The 20,272-nt window shown below is 50.3% G+C and overlaps 1 protein-coding gene across 1 annotated transcript; it reads right to left on the minus strand.

Annotated features, from left to right (window-relative positions):
* Positions 1–877: 877 nt before the first annotated feature.
* Positions 878–18,420, minus strand: Pigz (phosphatidylinositol glycan anchor biosynthesis class Z). The gene is made up of 3 exons (XM_042670020.1): positions 18,353–18,420; positions 10,805–11,012; positions 878–2,757 (listed from the first exon to the last, which is right to left on the minus strand). Exons 2-3 carry the CDS (start codon positions 10,920–10,922, stop codon positions 1,190–1,192), a joined length of 1,686 nt encoding a protein of 561 aa, XP_042525954.1. The 5' UTR covers positions 10,923–11,012; positions 18,353–18,420; the 3' UTR covers positions 878–1,189.
* Positions 18,421–20,272: the final 1,852 nt, after the last annotated feature.

Raw genomic sequence — 20,272 nt, forward strand, 5'->3', positions numbered from 1 at the left:
TCAACTTCTTTTGAGGCTCCTCAGTAAATTTCTGAGTTAATCATGAAATCTCATTGCCTTATTGGTATTTGTTATTTCCTATGCTGAGGTATAAACTCAGGGCTAGGCAAGTGCTCTTCCACTGAGCTATATTCCCAACCCCTAATCAAGAAATCTAGAAAATTTGAAACTATAGAGGAAACATGGGCTTTTACCAGCTACTGAGCATCATGTGGTCTTAATTTCCACAGGGTCAGGTTGACAGGGTGTAAGAGTGTGTGTGGTCAGAAGGGGAAACACTGAGCTCCTTACTCTGGGAGAATAATTTGTGTGCTTGTGTGAGTGTGTGTGTGTGTGTGTGTGTGTTGGGGATTCAACCCAGAGTCTTGAGCATGCTAAACCAGCCCTCTACCAAAAAGTTACATTCCCAGGCCCTGGGAGAGTAATTTTTAAAGACAAGGAACAGAAATGGCTAGAGTCTCCTACCACTTACTGGATAGAAAAGTAGAATACTATGGAGAAAAGGAGAAAATTTTCAAAATTACTTGTTTGGGGAATAACCAAATACTGTGACAGTAGGCACCAAAATAGCCTTAAATAACATAATTTCCACTTGTATGGTTTAAGAGCTTGTGAGAGAAATGCTCTTCGAGCCTGAGAACATACTGTAACTCCAAGAATGACAGTACTTGCAGTGGATACCTCAGAGTTCCTCTGATCTGTTGTGTAGACTAAGCAGTGGGTTGGGGCTTTCGCAAGGTAGTGAATGGCAGGGATTCGATCTTAGATCCTCTGAATCCCAGCTACCGTACTATGTCTCCCAAGTGTTTAGAAGGCCCATTGACCTTGTCATGATAGCAAGCGGTAAGGCATCGTGGAAAGTTTGAGAGGTCATTCAGGAATGTTATTAGCAGTTCATTGTCTTTCACAACCAGGTGCTATTATACATTTGAAACATTACAGTGGCCAAAAGGAACAGGACAGGAACAGACAGTGTCATTGGTTATAGTGGAATTCTTTGGGAAGCTTGGCTTTGGGACTGTTGACTAGTTAGATCTTTGGTGTCTGAGGGAAAGGTATGTGAGCTCACTCAGAAAGCAAAACCATCAATGGCTGTGCCTAGAGAGGAGACAATGGGAATCCTGAAGGAGAACCAGGGCCTTGTTGCAATATTCCAGCCCAGATAACTGTGGAGGTGAAGTGACACCTCCTATGGCTGGATCTTGGGCAGCAGCTGCTCTGTCGTGTTTTCAGATGTCTTCTCCAGTTCCATGATGTGAAGACTAAGGTAGTCTCTCCAAGCCCCACTCAGCAGTGAGGATAGGGCTGGTGGGTCCTCCAGGGTCAAGTGGGGAAACATGCGTGTTTCATTCTTGAGGGGGAAGCTGCACTTCTCCACGGCATGCCTTGTGGTCCCAGGGGTCACCACAAAGAGGCGGCAGAGCCATGGCCCACCAGCTACCTGGCAGGATGGTTGTCTGGTGAGGTTCTTCAGCATTTGACACAGGATCCAGTCCTCAGTCCCACCCATATCCACCACTTCCACAGGTGAGTGGAGACCAGGGAGGTGTAGAAGGTGCTGAGGGGGCATGTAGGTGTGAGAAAAGAGGAGTGTGTAGTGGGTAGGCACACTTGGGAGCCCAGGTGTGTGGACCACCTGCTCCAAGTACTTTAGACCAGGTACCAGGCCCCCCTGATGCAGGCAGCCAAAGAAAAAGGCACCCAGGGCGTTGGAGAGGACCAGAGTGCCCTTCCAGGGCACAGGTCGGATTCGTGGACTACAGAGCAGAACCAAGGGCACGATGAGGGGGATCAGGAACCGAGCTTCCTGATGGCTAAAGGCAGACAGCAGGGCCAGGGGTATGAAGTAGAGGAGAAGAAGGTAAGACCTGGGGCTCCACAGCAGATCCCTGGCCCCTGGTGTCTTCTGGAGGCCCATTTGTGCAAAGACCCGGAGGCCTACTTGCAGCTCTTGCCACGCAGCCTGCAGCGCCTCAGCATGCAACACACCAAAGAGCAGAAAGCCATTGACTGCCACGTGAGTGAGCCGCACGTGTGTGCCATGCTTTGCGAGGTTTTGGGGGTCCAGGTTGTAGTGCAAGAAGTTGATGGGTGTCAGGACAAGGCTACTGGATCTAGAGAGGCTGGAGAAGTACCAACTGTCTGAGACTACAAACACCACTGCAGTGAGGGCCACCCCAGGCAGCAGTGCCAGTGCCTCCCGGGTCAGTGCTTTGAAACCAGGGTTCATGGTTCCGCGACTGCCCCAGAGGAAGAGGGGAACTAAAGCGAAGGCCAGAAAAGTGGGCCGGTTGAAGAAGCCAGCAGCTACAATGGCCCCAAGAAGCCAGCTGTGCCACTGTGGCCCTGGGCTAGGCTTGTTGGGCATGGGGTTCCATGCCACATGAGGGGACACCAGGACCAGCAACCACGTGAAGAGTAGTCCCTCGATGGCATTGGAGAAGGTCCTTGTGTAGAAAACCAGGGTGACGTAGGAGCCAGACAGCAGGGCCAGGGCGTTCCAGCGATCTGCCCCCCACAGAGGGGCTAACTGGTACACAGCCCCATCCAGAGCAAAGGAGAAGGCAGTGAGGAGGAGCCGGGGCCCCACCAGCAGCACATAGCCACTCACCGGGCCAGGCCATGGACCCAGCTTTTCCCAGAGCCTGAGCAACCAGAAGGCTGAGCCTGAGGTCAGCAGTGGGAAGACCACCGTGCGGCAGGAGCTGCTGGGGTAAAACTCCCAGGGCCGTGTGGCCTGCACTCCCAGGATGTCTTCTGCAGAGAGAGAGGCAGAGGTGAGCCAGTTCTAAGCTCAGGGGTGTACACCCCCAGCTTGTCTGCCCACTAGTAGACACTCCTGCATAACCCCTGAGACTGGACCAAGTGGATTTTTCTTCCTTGATGAGGTACATTTTACGGGAGAAGTTGACTGAAACAGATGCCCAGGTGGGTTTGACCTGACTAAGCCAGCTGTGGAAGAGCAATTTTCTCCACCTGGATACAGAGGAGGCAAGAGAAGATCGAAAGCATGAAAATGATTCAGTGATTCTTTTACCTCCTAGGATGGAAGAGGCTGTTAGCAAGGAATGCAGGTGGCCTCCAGGCGCTGATGGTGAGGAAATAGCCACCGCTGTTGTGTGAACTGAATTCTGCCAATAACAATGAGTTTGGAAGCCATTGTTCCCCCACCACTGCCAAACAAGAACTCAGCCCAGGGCTAGGAAGGTAGCTTAGTGGTAGAGTGCTTGCCTAGCATGCATGAAGCCCTGGGTTCAATTCCTTAGTACCACATACACACAAAAAGACAGAGTGGGGGCTGGGAAGGTGGCTCAGTGGTAGAGTGCTTGCCTTGCATGCATGAGGCCCTGGGTTTGATTCCTCAGCACCACATAAGCAGAAAAAGCCAGAAGTGGAGCTCTGGCTCAAGTGGTGAGCGCTAGCCTTGAGCTGAAGAGCTGAGGGACAGCGCCTAGGCCCAGAGTTCAGGCCCCACAACTGACAAAAAAAAGAAGTGGTACTGGTTAAGTAGTACAGTGCTAGCTTGAGCAAAAGAAGCTCAGGGACAGTGCCCAGGCCCTGAGTTCAAGCCCCAGGACTGGCAATTAAAAACAAAAACTCAGGCCTATCTGTTGGGAGCCGACAGTAAAGCTCCAAGGTCATCTTGACCCTTGTGCTCACTTGAAGGCACGTACAAGGAACTGGCTTTCATGAAAAACACCAGGTGTCCGGGTTTGCCTTGCTATGTCTGTAGAATTTGTTTTACTTTCTATCAGTTAACCTTGTCTTGTTTCTTTCTGCACCCTTGTTTTTATTAAAATTTTCCTTGCTTTTCTGCACTATGGTGACCTTAGGTTACCTCTTGACTTCTAATAGTATAAATAAGGAGAGTTAAAAATAAACAGGGCTTCAGTCTTGAGCTGCAGACCTCCCGACCCCATCCTTTGTCTTATGTCTTTATTTTTCCGTCCTCGCCCCCTAAATCAGGAGTCCCTTTCGTTGCCGGCTGGTTCCGGCACCTATCCATTCATTTCAACCTAGTGGTACCTTGAGCAGAGCAGAACCGGAGCCAGATTGCAAACCAACAAATGGGTGAAGTTGTAAACTGCTAGGCGTGTGATAGTTTGTTGTACAGGAAGGAAACTCAAGGTAGGTAGGTAAGGCCTCACCTTGTGGAGAGGGCAGAAAGAACCACTCCTGGGAAATGAGGTAACAGTGTTCACTGGGAAAGGGGTGAGGAGGAACAGAAGAAGGCTTTATTCCTCTTCTCAGGATCTCAGAGTCAAACACCCATCTTTATGATGGAGTTTGTCTGTGTCTCTGGAGAGAGGGGTGTGAGAGTAATGACCAGAAACAGACAGGGTAATGTATTCAAGCCAGGTATGATGGCACATGCCTATAATCCCAACATTTAGGAGGCTGAGGCAAGAGGACCACAAATTTGAGGCGAGCCTGAAATACTCAGCAAGACTCTCAAAAAACACACACATACACACACAACTTCCAAAATTTATGGCTGTGTGCATGGATCAAATGGTAGAGCATCTACTTAGCAACAGCAATGCCTTGCGTTTAAACCTAATACTACCAATAGCTATTATTATTAATTATAAGAACTGAGAGACCTAAAGGGGACTAGCTGTCTAAAATTGCCCTTTAAACCTGGCAACTCTTTAATGGGTAGTAAGATTTGAACCATATCTGAGAAAGGAAGCCCTAAAGCTCACCTGCTGTTGATGGTTTGGGTAGAACCAGAGACATCTCCATGCGTGTGTGTGTGTGTGTGTGTGTGTGTGTGTGTGTGTGTGTGTGTGTCCCTGTGCCTGCTTTTTTTGTGATTAATTGGAGATAAGAAGCTGAGACATCTCCGTGTGTGTGTGTGTGTGTGTGTGTGTACCTGTGCCTGCTTTTTTGGTGATTAATTGGAGATAAGAAGCTCATGTCCAGACTGGCTTTGAACCTTGATCCTCAGATCTCAGCTTCCTGTGCAGCTAGGATTACAAGGGTGAGCCACTGGCACTCGGCAATATCTCCATATTTAAGAATGAGCAACACTCATATTGGCTACCCAGGGTTGGGGGCTGCTAGGCAACATGACCACATGTATTACCCCAGCTCAGAGAGAGTAAAGGTAGTAGGTAACATCTTCCATTTGGAGTCTTTAACTTCCATTTCCTGCTTGGGGAGCAGGGAGTGTCTCTCTCGCTCTCCCCCTGCTTTAACTTTGTTATGCTGAAATAAATCCTTGCTGAAATTTAAAAAGAAATCCACCGTTGAACACTGTGACAGAGTTAGCTGGAGGTCTCCCAAATATTGTTTCCCCTTTCTTCTTTAGTCTCATTAGCAGGCACTTGGTCAGATATAAAGGTTATTTCCAGCTTCCCTTGCAACGAGATGAGGTCACGTAGTACATTCTGACTGAAGAGATATAAATCAGTAAAAGTATGTGACTTACAAAACGTGATCTTAAAGGGAGTAGGCACTCTTTCCAGGAACCTACAGGAGAAAAGTGTCACTGCCTCAAATCACATCCTGTTAAGCTTTCTGGCCCCTGGGGAAGCCCAACTCAAATCATCCCACTGAGAACCTGGCAAGGAGCTTGGCTGACATGAGGCAGAGACCTGAAATAAGATAGGCCTCCTGCATGGTACAGAAAACTGCTCCCAGCAGTTTCCCAAACTGCCATTGTTGTAAACCACCGTGACTATTATCTTAACCACCTGCTCATAAAACTTTGCTTAAAGGTTAACATTCCCATAATTTCTGAGGACTCTTGAAAGAATGTGACCTCAGAGTGTGACCCTGCTCTGCTCCTGTCTCCCTATCACCAAAAGGAAGAGAGCCTGACAAGCCCATCTGCCTAGTGGAAGATTTTTCCAGAAGTCTCGGCTGAAAAGGGCCTCCCCCTGGCCTGGCCTACAATCATGCCCCCACAGTGGTAGATCTCAAACCTTGTACCTATCCTGTCAGGCTGAGGCAATACCTGATACCCTGGGAGGCATGAGTAGGAATCCAGGCTCATCTCCAGAGACTCAAAGATACAGACACAGTGGTTGAATGCCAATAGCCACACAAACCCACTCCTCCCAGTCAGGAAAGCATTTGGAAATGACTACCAACTTGTTCAAGACCTCCAAGCAATCAGCAGTGCTGTTGTCATGTTGCACCTGGTGATCCCCATCACTGTATTCTCCCGATTCTCCTGCCTCCACAAGCAACCTAGATCTGAAAGATGCTTTCTTCTGCCTCTGCATGGCTCCATTTGCCTTCAAATGGGAAGATCCCGATACTGAGAGAAAAACCCAGGTGACCTAGATCAGGCTGCCATAGGCTTCAAAAGCTCACCCACAGTGAGAGAAGAGGTGACATTGTCCAAAAAGAAATATATTCTCCACCTGACTTATCTAACTGTAACCCTTACACACATCACCTTTATAATAACAATAAAAAATTTAAAAATCATCCACAATATTGGGGAAGCCCTGGCAACAGATGTGTCTACTTTCCCAGAACACCTACACTACTCCAGTATGTAGATGACCTGCTCTTGGGTGAGCCCCATGTGGGAACAGTGCTGGAAGGCACTGCCTGACATAATGTGGCCATTTGATCTCTTCATCCATGAAAATAACCACACAGCCCCGGGAGTTCTTACCCAGACTGTGTGCCCATGGCAACAGCCCATGCACTGTCAAAAGTGCCTGGACCTACTAGCATCAGGATGGCCTTAGTGGCTACAACAGTCCTGATCAGGGAGGTTGATAGCTCTCCCTGGGACAAGAGATCAGTGTTACATTTCCTCAGATATTTCCCTCCCAAGCCCAGAACTTGAACTCTTTACAGTTGGAAGTAGCTTTGTCCAAGTGGGACAACAAAAGCTGGGTTTGCGTCCACCACCATAAGTGACATCACGCAGGCAGAAGGCCTGCCCCCGGGGTGGTCTGCATGGCAAGCTGAACTCTGCGCACAAATCCAGGCTTACAACATGCAGGAAAAACACAGGTAAATAGGCTCACGCCTGTAATCCTAGCTACTCAGGAGGCTGAGATCTGAGGATCGTGGTTCAGAGCCAGCCCGGGCAGGAAAGACCGTGAGACTCTTATCTCCAATAAAACCACTAGAAAACCGGAAGTGGCGCTGTGGCTCAAGTGGTTGAGCACTAGCCTTGAGCTGAAAAGCTGAGGGACAGCACCCAGGCCCAGAGTTCAAGCCCACAGTCGACAAAAAAAAAAAAAACAAAACCTTCATGGACTCCAAGTATGCTTTCACTACATTTATACAGCAATCTGCAAGGAAAGAGGACTGCTTACAGTAGAAGAAGAGAAAAACAAGGAAGAAATCATCCGATTGCTAGGAGTGGTCTGGGAACCATCCCAAGTGAGGGTTGTGCATTGTAGGGGGGGCATTGGAGCATGGATCATGTCATCGGGTAACTACTTGGCTGACCAGGTGACGAGAGGCAGCAAAAAGCTGAGCTCACCTGAAGAGCCAGAACAAACTACAAAACTTGCCTTGGCCCCAGAATTGCCTCCTGTCCCCACTTACATCAAGTAGGAGGAGCAATGGGCAAGAGATGAAAAGGGGATGAAGGAAGAAGAGAGCTGGTGGAAGCTGCCTGACCAGAGACTCTTAGGCTTTGGTGCCATAGCTGTTCTTTTAATAAGACAATATCATGGCCAGGTGCTGGTGACTCATGCCTGTAATCCTAGTTACTCAATAGGCTAAAATCTGAGGATACAGGTTCAAAGCCAGCCTGGAAAGGAAAGTCCATAAGACTCTTATCTGCAGTTAATCACCAGAAAACCAAAAGTGGCTCTGTAGCTCAAGTGGTAAAGCATTAAGCTTGAGCAAAAATAGCTCAAGGACAGTGTCCAGGCCTTGAGTTCAAGCTCCATGACTGACAGAAAAAAATACAAACTAACACATCTGAAAACACCTATGGTAAACCTAAGTAGATACTACTTCATCTCAAAGGCACCTATACTACGCACCCAAATACGTGGTAGGTGTGGAGGAAGTGACAATGCTTAATAGGAAATGTACTCATTATTACCTTACCGTGTAACTAACTGTAAGCCCTCTGTACAGTATCTTTACGATAAAATATAAAAAAAAGAACTGAGAAAAAAAGAAGTGGTAGGTATACCACATGTGCAAAAAAATAATGCACACCAGAGAACCAGGCCAAGCCCAGGTATACAAGCAGTGGGCGCCATGCACTGAAGACTGAGAAGTCTTGGTCCTGGTCTTCACCTATTTGGGATGGGTTGAAGCATGTCCAACTCCCATTGAGAAGGTACAAGAAGGGCTGAAGGGCCTACTGAGAGAAGTTCTCCCCAGGTGTGGTTTTCCTCTTTGAAAGTCCTCTTTGGACTTCATGGCCAAAGTCACCCAGGGCATCGCCAAGGTATGGAGCCTATAGGCCCCCAGAGCTCTAGGAAAGTTGAGCACATGAACCAAACCCTCAAAACTACAGCCAAATTGTGCCAGGAATCCCAGTCTCCTTGGGTACAGATGCTGCCTTTTGCCTTATTTGGGGCATACTGCACTCTATGGCCCTCCGGGTACTCACCTTCTGAAATCTTTAATGGTAGGTATCCTCCTATAATAGGCAGGCAAAGGGGTGGGAGAGCTAAAACATATGGAGGACTTGGGAATATCCAGACATCTCCAGGCCTTGGGGATGACCGTACATTAGTTTTCTCCAGATATCCTACAGAAGGTCCTATTCCATGAGAAACTGATGTCACTTACCAGCCAGGTGATATGGTATGGAGAAAAGATCAGAAAAGGGAACCACTCCAACCGACCTGGATGGTCCTTCATACGGTAATATTGGATACCCCAATCACTGTTAAAGTTGCAGGTGTCATTCCCTAGACCCACTACTTCTGGATGGAGAAGGCAACAGCCCCTGATCATCCTGACCAGTGGCAGACAGCCTGGGGCCCAGCGAGCCCTCTCAACCTGAAAATCCAGAAGATTGCCTAGTAGTCTTCTGCAGATCACCAGCCCTGCTTCAACCACACCCTGGAAGCTTGTTATTCAACACAAGGCAAAAGACTGAGGAATTGTCCATCAAGACCTTATGACTCCTTCTTGCCACCCCTATTTGTTTTTGCTAATTGGTCCAGTGGCCACCCTGTTTGCTGTAGGTCTAACCACTATGGCATCTCAGGGTTGGGACTGGAAGCATAAAGTGCTGTGATCCCTGTTGTAGTGAATTGCTGTGGGAAGTGTTATAGCCGTCAGATACTGGTGTGGGGCACCAAGATGCCTCTGGCATATGACAGTGTGCACCCCAGGCCTCCTGGCTCTGCACTACTATGGCTCCAGTCTCTGTAATTGAGGGAAGCAAACAAATTCTAAACCAAACCACATGGAGGACTGGAAAAAGCTCAGCAACGCTCCAATTTACTTAGCCATAAAGCCAAATTTAAATTGTGAGAACCTGTTCTGGTAACGGTGGTATTCTAACCATGAAAACTAAATGTGGCCTGGAAATCTTCCTGTGAACACCACATGCCCTGTCACTGATGGGAATGCATGGCATGGGACAACCCCTGACACCTGGGATCTAATGACTCATTGCAGTGCCATCCAGCTCACTGTTAGCAGCCTTGCTGATGCAGGCTGGTTCACTGGAAGGATCTTAGGAATAAGTACCTATGCCAGAAGTAGTGACCTGGGACGATATAGCCATTACAAAAGTTCTTTGTTGATCAGGTCGATGGCTCAGCCCTCACTCATGGAAGCCTTATGACAGGGGCTCCAGGATGGCAAGGGACCCATGTCCTCCCTAAGTCCTATGGAATCCTATCCCTAGTCATTGCCACCCATGGGCTTTTAATCGAACCAATGCTGATCTGGCTCAGGACTGCTGGCTTTGCCTTCACGTGAGAGCCACTGGATATGCGGGCCTGGGGTAATATTGAACCTACCATACAACCTCAGGTGCACCCTTGAGCCCAGTCCTCTTGCCTCTGCACCTTCCTGGGGGAAGAGTACTGTTCTATGACAGTAAGTCTGGAGTGGTAAGGTGTGGGAGGCCTCCATAGGGTACAACAAGTCTAAGCCCAGTCCAGAAAACAGTTGGGAGACTGACATTGTTGTAAACTAATAGTATTATCTTAAGCATCAGCTTGTAAAACTTTGCTTAAAGGTTAACCTAAACACAGCATATGATTTCTGAAGACTCCTGAAAGAATGTGACTTCAGAGTGTGACCTGTAATTTCTGCAGACTACCTGACTGTTGACCTGGCCATAAGCCTATGTCGACTGCTCTGTGCCTGCATCCCCCTCCAGACCTAAACTTAACTGCTGTTCTCCTGCAACCCCCTCCCCTAGTTTAAACTCACCTATCAGCAACCAGCTCAGCCCTAGTAGTCCAGCCCTCTCTACCCCCAAGTAATGCTATAAGGACCTTGTAATCTGGACATTGGAGGCTCAGAGTTTGGAGGAGGAAGCCCTTTGGGCCTGCTGGCATAATAAACCAGAGTTACTCCTGCTTCTCTGAGTTTTTGGTTTGGTTTCTCTGTAGCTTGTTCATTTTCCTGTAACAAATATACCAGCAGTCTGAGTGAGCGACCTGTTGGGCCCAGCAGGAAGACATTTTAGGAGGCTGTTGTTTTATTAATATCATCCACAAGGTCAGGGTCAGCACTCGGAAAGGAGATACAAAGTTCCCATTTCTGAGTTCTTATCCCAGTCAGGCTACAGCTTTGCTGTGGGCTCACTGCTCATCAGCACATGCATGTCCTCCCCTCCCCACGGAATACCCAGTCAGCCTGTCAACCAGATCTTACCAATACCCCAGAGCTTTACCTGCCATGACCTCAGGTGACTGGAAGAACTCATCCGGATGCACATAGCCTGTCTGAGGGAGGAGGCACCACAGCACTCGCAGTAGGCTGAGGATGCCCCAGAGTAACCTGGCTGCCATTCTTCAGATTCAATGGTTGCACATCTGGCCTAGAGTCTGAAATGAGTTCACCCCTGCATCTGGTGCAGTTCTGGATCCACAATTTTGCATCTGTTGAGGGTAACATTTGGTAGTTACTATAATGTAAATTATACCTTATACTGTCTGAACAAACTCAAAATGGATCTATATGGAAATGCTGATAAGCTAGGTAGGTGTAATGGTAAATGCCTGTAATCCCATCACTCCAGAGGCTGAGACTGGAGAATCATAAGAATCAGCCTGAGCTACATAGCTAAACTTTGTCTGTAAAAAATTGATGATGGGGCTAGGAATATGGCTTTGTGGTAGAGTGCTTGCCTGGCATGCATGAAGCCCTGGCTTTGATTCCTCAGTACCACATAAACAGAAAAAGCCAGAAGAGATGCTGTCAAATGCTAGAGTACTAGTCTTGAGCAAAATAGGTTCAGGGACAGTGCCCAGGCCCTGAGTTCAAGCTCTAGGACTGGCCAAAAAAATGATGATGGAGCTGCGAATGTGGCTTAGTGGTAGAGTGCTTGCCTAACATGCATGAAGTGCTGGGTTCGATTCCTCAATACCACATAAATAGAAATAGCCAGAAGTGGTGCTGTGGCTGAAGTGATAGAGTACTAGCCTTAAGCAAAAGAAGCTCAGGCACAGTGCCTAGGCTCTGAGTTCAGTCCTCAGGACTGACAAAAATAAATAAATAAAAAATAAAAGATGATGATGCGCTTGACATGCATATCTCATTCTCTTTTTTTGATCCGGTCATGGGGCTTGAACTATGGGCCTGGGCGCTGTCCTTCAGCTCTTCGGCTCAAGGCTAGCGCTCTACCACTTGAGCCACAGCGCCACTTCTGGCTTTTTTCTTTTTGCTTATGTGGTGCTGAGGAATCGAACCCAGGGCCTCATGCATGCAAGGCAAGCGCTCTACCACTGAGCCACCTTCCCAGCCCCTCTCTCTTTTTTTAAATCCCCATTGTATTTTATTTTTTATTTTTTGCCCATTTTATAGATGGAGAAAGAGGCCTCTGTTGATTATTATTATTTTCTAATTATATTTACTAAGGATCTACACATGATCCAAAGAATTTTCTTGGCAGTACTAGGGTTTGAACTCAGAGGATCTTTTTTTTTTTTTGTCTGTCATGGGGCTTAAACTCTGAGCCTGGGTGCTGTACCTTAGCTCTTCAACTCAAGGTGAGCACTCTACCACTTCAGCCACAACGGCACTTCTGGTTTTCTAGTGGTTTATTGGAGATAGGAGTCTCACAGAGGGGCTGGGAAGGTGGTTAAGTGGTGGAACACTTGCCTTGCATGCATGAGGCCCTGGGTTCGATTCCTCAGCACCACATAAGCAAAAAGAAAAAAGCCGGAAGTGGAGCTGTGGCTCAAGTGGTAGAGCGCTAACCTTGAACTGAAGAGCTGAGGGACAGCGCCCAGGCCCAGAATTCAGGCCCCACGACCGGACCCCACCCCCCCAAAAAAAAGTCTCACAGACATTCCTGCCCGGGCTGGCTTTGAACCGTGATCCTCAGATCTCAGTCTCCTGAGTAGCTAGGATTACAGGTGTGAGCCATCAGCGCCCAGCTCAGAGGATCTTTTTCTTGCTAGTTAAGCATTCTTCTACTGAACCACAGAACGATGGAGTTTTGTTTGTTTGTTTTGTTTTTGCTTTAATTACTTTTTTGAATAGAGTTCATAAGATCCTCCTATTTATCTCCCAAATAGCCAGATTGAAGTACATGTTACCATGTTGAATCTCAAGATGGTTTTTCTTTTTTTCTTTTCTTTTTTTTTTTTTTTTTTTTGTCTATTGTGGGGCCTGAACTCTGGGCCTGGGCGCTGTCCCTCAGCTCTTCAGCTCAAGGCTAGCGCTCTACCACTTCAGCCACAGCACCACTTCTGCCTTTTTCTGCTTATGTGATGCTGAGGAATCAAACCCAGGGCCTCATGCATGCAAGTCTACCACTGAGCCACCTTCCCAGCCCCTCAGACAGTTTTTCTTCATGCCAACTGTAAGACTGAACTCTCTTCTAGGTGTTGTCCCTTATCTTTTTTGCTCAAGGTTGGTATTCCACCACTTGAGCTACAGTTCTACTTCCTATTTTTCCCCCCTGTGTGTGAAGGTACTGGATATGGAACTCAGTACCTTGTACTCTTGTTCAGCTTTTTCAAACATGGTTGGTGCTCTTCCACTTGAGCTACACCTCCACTTCTGGCTTTTTGCTATTTCATTGGGTCTTACTGACTTTTCTGCCAGGGCTGGCTTCAAACTGAGATGCTCAGATCTCAGCCTCCCGAGTAACTAGATTATAGGTATGAACCTCTGTACCAAGACTTTTTTTTTTCGGGGGGGGGGGTCCGGTCGTGGGGCCTGAACTCTGGGCCTGGGCGCTGTCCCTCAGCTCTTCAGCTCAAGGCTAGCACTCTACCACTTGAGCCACAGCACCACTTCCAGCTTTTTTCTTTTTGCTTATATGGTGCTGAGGAATCGAACCCAGGGCCTCAGGCATGCAAAGCAAGCGCTCTACCACTGAGCCAGCTTCCCAGCCCCAAGACATTTTTTTTAATGACAGCTTGACTAGGCTGAGACAGCCAGGTAGTTGGTAAGACCTTATTTCTTGGAGTGTCTATGAAGATATTTCAGAAAGAGACTGGCATATGGACACGAGGGTGAGCTAAGTACCTTTACTAAATATGAGCTCACTCACTTAAAGGTGGAGGAAGGGTGAATTTTCTCTCTTCTTCAGGAGGGCCATTTGACTTTTCCTGCCCTCAAACATGAACATTCTTGTTTCTTGGGTGTTGATATTTGGGCCTTTGGGACTTACATGATTCTTACATGATCCACTCCTGCCTGGACCCCAATTCTCCAGCCTTTGAGCTAGGACTTGGAGTTACCCTGGGACTCCTTGGGTTTTCCAGTGTGAGACTCTCTGTTTCTCTAGACATGAGTCTCCATAGCTGTGTGATCCAATTCTCATTAAAAAAAAAATAACATAGCCAGCCAGGCCCTGGCAGCTCTCGCTTATAATCCTAGCTACTCAGGAGACTGAGATCTGAGGATCTCTGAAGCCAGTCCCAACAAGAAAGTCCATGAGATGCTTATCTCCAAGTAACCACCCCAAATCCAGAAGTGGAGCTGTGGTTCAAGTGGTAGAATGCTAGCCTTGAGCAAAAATGCTCAGGGGCAGTGTCCAAGCCCTGAGTTCAAGCCTCAGGACTTGCATGAGCACACACACACACACACACACACACACACACACACACACACACAAGGGGGGAGAGAGAGAGAGAGAGAGAGAGAGCGCTTTCTATTGATTCTGTTATTCTGAAGAACCTGACTAATGGAATATTCAAATATGCCATTTGTTAAATGTGACTTTCCTAAGTAGGACTAGGGTGTGCTACAAATTTGGGTCCCACGGCTTCACCCTGACCTCCATTTCCTGTCCGCAGGCCATCACGGCAGTTTGGAGCACTTCTTCTTTTTTTTTTTTTTTTTAATTTTGTTTTGTGTTTGCACTTCTGGAAACTTGGGAACCTCAATGTGTTATGCTTATTTCCCCACAAAAATTAATGACACTTTCCACAATTGTCCATAACCCTTACTTCCAAATTTTCCATATTCTGGAATCTGTCCTGTGGAAGGTGAGGGGAGCTGACTTGCCTAGCCTGTTTTTGTCATATTGTCAAGGCTCTGTTTTGTTGATTAAATAATAGCAAACTTATTTGATATACTAGGTTTGATAATTTCATATATAAAGGTTGGGTCTGGGCAGGGCACCGGTGGCTCACGCCTGTAATTCTAGCTACTCAGGAGGCTGAGATCTGAGGATCACGGTTCAAATCCAGCCTGGGCAGGAAAGTCCCTGAGACACTCTTATCTCCAATAAACCATCAGAAAATTGGAAGTGGCACTGTGGCTCAAGTGGTAGAGTGCTCACCTTGAGCTGAAGAGCACAGGGACAGCACCAGAATTCAAGCCCCATGGCCGACAAAAATAAATAAATAAATAAAGCTTGGGCTTGGATTTTCTGTCTTGTTTCTGCTGGTCATCCCTCCACTTTGTGTTGACTTGTTTATCATATACTTTGTGAATTATTTTATCTGGGAGTTGCTCGTCATCTTGATTAGAATAGTATTTGTGTGAATTCTTTTTTCTTTATTTTCTTTCTCTTCCTTTTTGTGGTATTACTACTAGGGCTTGAACTTTGGGTCTTTTGCTCTCACTTGGCTTTTTCACTCAAGGCTGGCGCTCTGTCACTTGAACCACATTACCATTTCTGGCTTTTTGTTGGTCAGTTGGGTTAAGAGTCTTGGATTTTTCAGTCCCAGCTTGCTACAAATCTTGATTTTCAGATCTCTGCTTTCAGAGTAGCTAGGATTACAGGTGTGAGCCCTCAGTGCCCAGTATGTGTGAATTCTTTGAGGCCAAAGATGAAGGCAAATTTCTGAACTGACAAGGGCTTGCATTTGTTTCTGCCAAGTATTCATAAGCACACACACAGTCTAGGGCAGTTTTTAAACAAATTACTGGCTCTAGGGTTTTTGTTATCTTTTAGCAATAAGTAGGCATGTGACTTCTGGCTGAACCCTATGAGAATAGGCTCGTGGTTACATATTCACCCTTCATTCCACTGCTTTTTTTTTTGTATTTATAAAAGTGTTAGGGGCTGGGAAGGTGGCTCAGTGGTAGAGTGTTTGCCTTGCATGCATGAGGCCCTGGGTTCAATTCTTCAGCACCACATAAGCAAAAAAAAAGCCAGAAGTGGCACTGTGGCTCAAGTGGTAGAGCGCTAGCCTTGAGCTGAAGAACTGAGGGACAGCGCCCAGGCCCACAGTTCAGGCCCCACGACCGACCAAAAAAAAAAGTGTTAGGCTGGGCGCCGTCTTGCTCTATGTCTTGGGCATGGTGAAACCCCAAAGTATATCTCATCTCTATAAAGAGCATCTACATCTAGGCTCTTGTGAAAAAAAATGCAGACATGAGTTTATTGTCCATTTTGCTTCAGCTGCCTGACCTCCCCCATCTTCAACAAGCTCTTCCTCACCCCCCTTTCAAAGAAGCGGATTCAGCCTATGCAGCAGCTGCACACGGACAATCTCTGATCATTTCTCTTCCCATTCTGGAGAACAGGTAGTCCTAGGAGGCGGCGGCCATAACCATAAATGGGAGAGGCTGACCTCCCAGCGGCTCTCCGAGCTAAAGACCTGGGCTGGAGGACGGGGGTCCTGGCACCGGTGTCCTAGAGGGCGGAGCCAATGCCGGCGGGGCGTGACAAATACTCACCGAAACCCAGTCAGGACGCCGGTCTGCGCATTTACGCAAATGAACACACTGGGGTGCCCGGAGCGCACGCCGGGCCGATCCTGCTCATGGAGCAACCCTCCCTCTGGCTGGGGAGATCTCCGCAGCTCACTGGGGGGGGGGGGGGGGGTGGAGGAGGAAGGGGGAGGAGGAAGGGGGAAGGGGGAGGGGGAGGGGTGTGGATTGAAAGGTTTTGGAGCAAAGCTACAGCTCCCAGGGCCGTGGAGGTGGCTCGTGATGCAGGGGGACAGACGTGACGATCGCGGGGTTCAGGGGCGCCCTGCGCGCGCGTGCGGGGACTGTGTGGGACCGGCGGCAGGGAGAGACCATGTCGGTGACGGGGGGGGGGGGGGGGGGAGTACAGCCGAGCGGGAACCATTGAGCAGGGGGGAGGGGGGAGGCGGGGAAGAGGTCACACCGGTGGGGCGGGGAGGAAGGAAGAGACCGTCGCGGGGTGCGCGCGCGGGGGTGATCTCTGGTGCTGGGACCGGGGGTGCAAGGCCGGCTCCTGGCACCTGATGTTTCTCAGGCGCCTGAAGCGTGCGCAGCTCGGTGCCCGCACGTCCTTATCCTCACATTTTCTTCCTGATAGCTGCTGGCCTAAGGGACCTGGCGGCGCCCCCTAAATTGGGCCCCAATGTGAATCTGGCATTCGGAACAGGTTTTAAGGGGGTCCTGACACCCAACCAAAGGCTGCGTCCCTTGCTCCACACACACAAGAACCGAGTCCTTCCAAGTCCACCTTGCTGGGTGTGGCATTGCATCTCCCCCAGTGGCGGGGAGGGGGGGGCGGCTAACCCTGAAGGCATTGGAAGGTTGGGGCTGGCTGCCCAGGGCTTTGCTTGGCCTTTGGTTGACGGAGAATGCAGCACACGCTAAACATACAGAAAGGAGACTGGGAAAGAGCAAGCTATCTCCACTAATGGCAGGGCAGGGTGGGGGCGCATTTTGAACCATCAAGACCTCCAAGTTCCCTTTCTAGACTACAAAATGCCATTTCCACGGTCGCAGGAAGATTCCAGGCGTGGAAGATTCCAGGCGTTAAGGATTTGGCCAGTAGTGCCTAGTTTTCTGAGGTAAAGGTGCCTGGGGACGGGGGTGGGGTGGAGGTGGGTGGGAGAGAAATAACATTTGGGAAGGAACTATTGCCAGGCACTGATGACTCCTGCATGTAATTAATCCTAACTACTCAGGAGGCTGAGATCTGAGGATCTCGGTTCTGAGCCAGTTTGGTCAGACAATCCGTGACATTCCTGTTCCTAATTAACCAGCAAAAAGCTGGAAGCAAGGGAATGGCTCAAGTGGTCGAGTGCCAGCCTTGAACTAAACTAAGAGAGAGTGTCAGGGGCCCTGCCAGCAAACTCTAAACTCCGGCACCCTTACGAAAAAAGTAAATAAAAGAGAAGGAAGTCACAGTGAGCAGTGACCCGGTGACCTCTTTAAGGAAAGCAACTGTCCTTGCCACACCCATGCAAAGGCCTCGGTGGTCTGGGGCTGGCTCTAGGGTTGGCTTTGCCCTGCCCTTGCCCTTAGGTGACTCCTGGGGGGGGGGCTCACCCAAGAGGGCAGGCCTGACCCAAGAGCAGCCGTGGAGGCTGGAAGCTGCGCAATGGGCACACAGGCATAGCTGTGGGTCTCCCAGGGACGTGGTGAGGCAGCATTATGTTCCTGTTATAAATGGGGTCACTGAGCTTCTGTCACTTCTGCTTTTGAAGCCACCTAGGGACACCAGAGCCCCAGGTGAGATGGATATCAGGGGAGGACTCAAGCCCGGGACTCTTTTGGGCCTAAAGCCAGTGCTTGAAAGTGCTGAACACGCTGGGCCTCCCTCCCCTATGAGATGCCGCCGCTACCCCCTGCGACCCCCCCCCCCCCCCCGGTTTCCAGAGCCTGCAGACCCCTGCATGGGGCTAGTGCCTGCGAGGAGGGGGTGCCAATAGCGCCCCCTCGTTGTCAACATCCCCTCCACCCCCCCCCCCCCCCCGCGCCTTCCTCCTCCCCAGTCTTCTAGCGCCTGCTGGCCAGAAAGTGGCCACAATTGCCTTCCCACTTGTCCTCCCTAGTGTCCCCACCCCTAGGCCCAACAGCACTTGCAGAGATGCTGTGGCCAACTCACCCGTGCGCCCGCGGCCTCTGGGTTACACCTGCCGGGTGCTGGCGGCCACTGTCCAGACAGGCCAGAGCCTGCACCAAAGCCCGGAGGGCCCGGGGCAGGGGACAGAGGGCGGGGCGGGCGGGGCGGGGCGGGGCAGATCGCTGGGTCCTACGGAGGCCTGCGGCCTCTGCGCAGCCACCTGGAATTGCGCCCACCTCGCTGGGCGCCCGGCGTGCGCGGAGAGGCGGCCCCTCCCCGCCCGCGCCCCCTCCCCGCCCGCGCCCCTCCCCGCCCGCGCCCCCTCCCCGCCCGCGCCCCTCCCCGCCGCCCCACGGCGAGCTGGGGTCCGTTCCCCCGGTTACGGTCGTGCACCCTCACTCCCAGCTACCCAGGCTATTTCTTTTATCCAAAAGCATCTTTCCTGGGCTGAGGATGTGGTTGGGCGGGAGAGCGCCGGCATAGCCCGCGCCCGGCCCTGCGCGCATCCTGAGCACCCAACAAAACCAACCCCCCCCTTCATTCCTGAGCTCTCGGAGGGCGACGAGGCCCGGCGTGACGGCGTCACTGAAGGGGGTGTCACTGCGCGCGGGGAGGCGCGGGGGGAGCCGCGCGCTCGGGCGAGGGGGGGCGTGGCGTCCGAGCCCCAGGCCCGGCCCGCGGGGCAGCGCGGAGAGGACCCCCCCCCCCCCGGGTCGCGGTCTGCACGGCGCGGGGCTGCGGCACCGCCGCGAGTCCCCACCCGCGCCGCAGTGCGGAGCTGCGCGCTGCGCTCCGGCGGTCTGGGCTCCCGCGCCGGCGGCTGAGCGGCCTCCACGCTGCCCCCTAGCGGGAGCCTGCCCCCCACACCACCTAGGGCTTTAGTTGTTTTGTTTTTGTTTTGCCTTTTGTTGTTGTTTGTGAAGATCTGGAGCCGAATTCCCGGCCCCGAGCTCTGCAGGTCCCACTCATATCCAAGGCAGAGGCCAAAGCAGGCCCAGGGCCGCCCTGCTGGGTCGCCTCCGTTTAGCTGACCCAGGGCTGCCCCCCCCCCCCCCCCCCGCCCGGCCCGGGCTCAGCTGCTGGGCGCTCCTCCCTCCCCCACCACTGGGGCGTTCCTTTTTTCCCCTGAGATACTGTGTATGACCCTCATGTTGAGTGACCAAACTAAGAAACCTTTATTTTCTTGTCTCCTAAACCCTGCTTTCATTATTTGTAAATTCACATCGTTGGGTCGGGGGGGGAAGGTGGGGGAAACCACCTTTCTTTTTTTTCTTTCTTTCTTCTCTGGGCCTGGGCACTGTCCCTTAGCTCTACAGCTAGTGCTCTAGCACTTGAGCCCACAGTGCCACTTCCAGTTCTTTCTGTCTATGTGGTGCTGATGCCATGGCCTCATGCATGCAAGGCAAGCACTCTCCCACTGAGCCACCTTCCCAGCCCATCCACATTTCTTATCTCCAAACTTGGTGCTCATTGTGGAGCTCAAGGAAGCGCTGTGCCTGGACACGTGTGCCTCATTGAGAACCCCTCGCTCCCGCCCATGTCATGGGGAAGATCCCTTGTGGACATGCTGGCCTCACAGAGGGTGGTTTGTTTGTTTGTTTTGAATGGCACCATTTGGGTGGAAATCACAGGTTAAACAGGACTAGGGAATCTAGATTCTTCATCCTCATCTATTGTCTCTTGCCCTTAGTAGAAGGTTCGTTTGTTGGCCTTGGTTTTGGTAAATTCCAAGCCAGGTTGAAGCCAGCCCAGGCAGGAAAGTCCATGAGCCTCTTATCTCCAATTAACCACCCAAAATATGCAAGTGGAGCTATGGCTGAAGTTGTAGAGCACCAGCCCTGAGCAAAAAAGCTCAGAGGGGACTGAGAATGTGGCTTAGTGGTACAATGCTTGCCTAGCATGCATGAAGCCTTGGGTTCAATTCCTCCGTATCACATAAAAAAAGCTGGAAGTTCGGGGCTG

This window comes from Dipodomys spectabilis, unplaced genomic scaffold, assembly GCF_019054845.1.
Source record: "Dipodomys spectabilis isolate Male_0828 unplaced genomic scaffold, ASM1905484v1 ptg000017l, whole genome shotgun sequence".
In the NCBI taxonomy this organism is placed as follows: Eukaryota; Metazoa; Chordata; class Mammalia; order Rodentia; family Heteromyidae; genus Dipodomys; species Dipodomys spectabilis.